This window comes from Emiliania huxleyi (genome assembly GCF_000372725.1).
Source record: "Emiliania huxleyi CCMP1516 unplaced genomic scaffold EMIHUscaffold_60, whole genome shotgun sequence".
Lineage (NCBI taxonomy): Eukaryota > Haptophyta > Isochrysidales > Noelaerhabdaceae > Emiliania > Emiliania huxleyi.
In genome coordinates this window covers 94,470-95,678 of record NW_005197506.1, presented here as the reverse complement: position 1 = coordinate 95,678, position 1,209 = coordinate 94,470, and the positions used below count along the sequence as shown (strand labels likewise).

General features: G+C 61.8%; 1 protein-coding gene across 1 annotated transcript in view; it reads right to left on the bottom strand.

Moving 5' to 3' along the window:
• EMIHUDRAFT_214105 (hypothetical protein) overlaps positions 1 to 112 on the bottom strand; it is a gene marked incomplete at both ends in the record, with an annotated part of 1,106 nt that extends 994 nt beyond the window's left edge. Inside the window, one exon of the mRNA XM_005764175.1 lies at positions 20 to 112. Within this exon, the coding sequence (XP_005764232.1) occupies positions 20 to 112 (93 nt within the window). The remainder of the gene's footprint in view (positions 1 to 19) is intronic.
• Positions 113 to 1,209: the final 1,097 nt, after the last annotated feature.

Here is a 1,209-nt window from a genome sequence, read left to right as displayed (position 1 = left end):
GACGTCTGGCAGTGGCGACAGCGACAAGAGCAGAGGTGGCAGCCCCGCGGCCTTTGGCGCCTGCCGCGGCCGTGCGGTTTGCCATCCAGCAGCTCGCCTTCGTACGCGCCATTGGAGTAGTCCTTGTGGAGCCTGCCCCGGCCTTGCGGCATCGAGACGCGCGGCCTGCACAGCCGGTGGCCGACAGGACTGGCGGTGGGACGCACGAGCACACGCAAAGTCGACACAAGAAATACATCAAATGCGCAAACCGTTTGTGCCGCGTCCCGTGTTCTCGAGGTTCTCGAGGTGGATATCCTTTGGCCGCGTTGGGTAGCGAGGATTGGTGTGACGCGCTCCACGCAGGCGTGTTTTCTGGCGGCCGACCGTCTCTCAGTGCACGGAGTTGCCCCTTCTCCGTGTGCTGCCCCGAGTTCAATTTAAAAAAAGGAAACCCGTCCGTGCGATCTTTGTGCAGGGTTCTTTGTGGGTGTGGTCGGCGACTAGCCGGGGTCGTCGTCCTCACGATGGGGACTAGCACTAGCTAGGGTGCCCACAGGACCCAAAAGAAAATAGCTTTCCGGCTCAAAAAGGGACGCACGAGGCAAATCTGATGTTGGCCAGTTCCAATAGGAGCGAGGCCTCTTCCGTTGGGGGACCGAGTTCATAGGAAACGAGGGTTTCCCATTGTGTCCCGCTCCAGCGCGAGCGTGACACTGCACTTGGCGCCGAGCGCCCGCGGCTCAGACCTTGTGCAGGCCACCCCTCGGTGACCACGCCGGTCCGGACCGATGGCGCTCGGTGTGGAGCAAGCAAGACCCCCCCCCCCCCCCCTCGGCGCGCGCTCGCCATTCCAACGGCCGCCAGGAGCACCAAGAGGACTCCTCATGGCTGCACTCAAGTGGGCTTCGACCGGCCTTGGCTGGGGGGGCGGGTTGTCCCGGCTGCGGACGCCTTCTGCAGCCCCCTGGGCGTGGGTCAGCACCCCAAAACTGCCCCTCGGCGGCATACAGCACTGCCAGCCAGCCTCTTCCTCCTCCTAAGGGCTGTACTATATCTCGCAAATACTTGATTTTTCACGCCGTGTAACAATCGTGATCAAACGGCCCTGCTGTGAGCTGGTACACCAAGAATGGCTTACCACTGCCAGGAGCCACACTGTGGCAAGCTGTGATGAGCGTGGTTTGGCTTGTGCAGCCCATACGGACGTGGTATATATACATATATGCG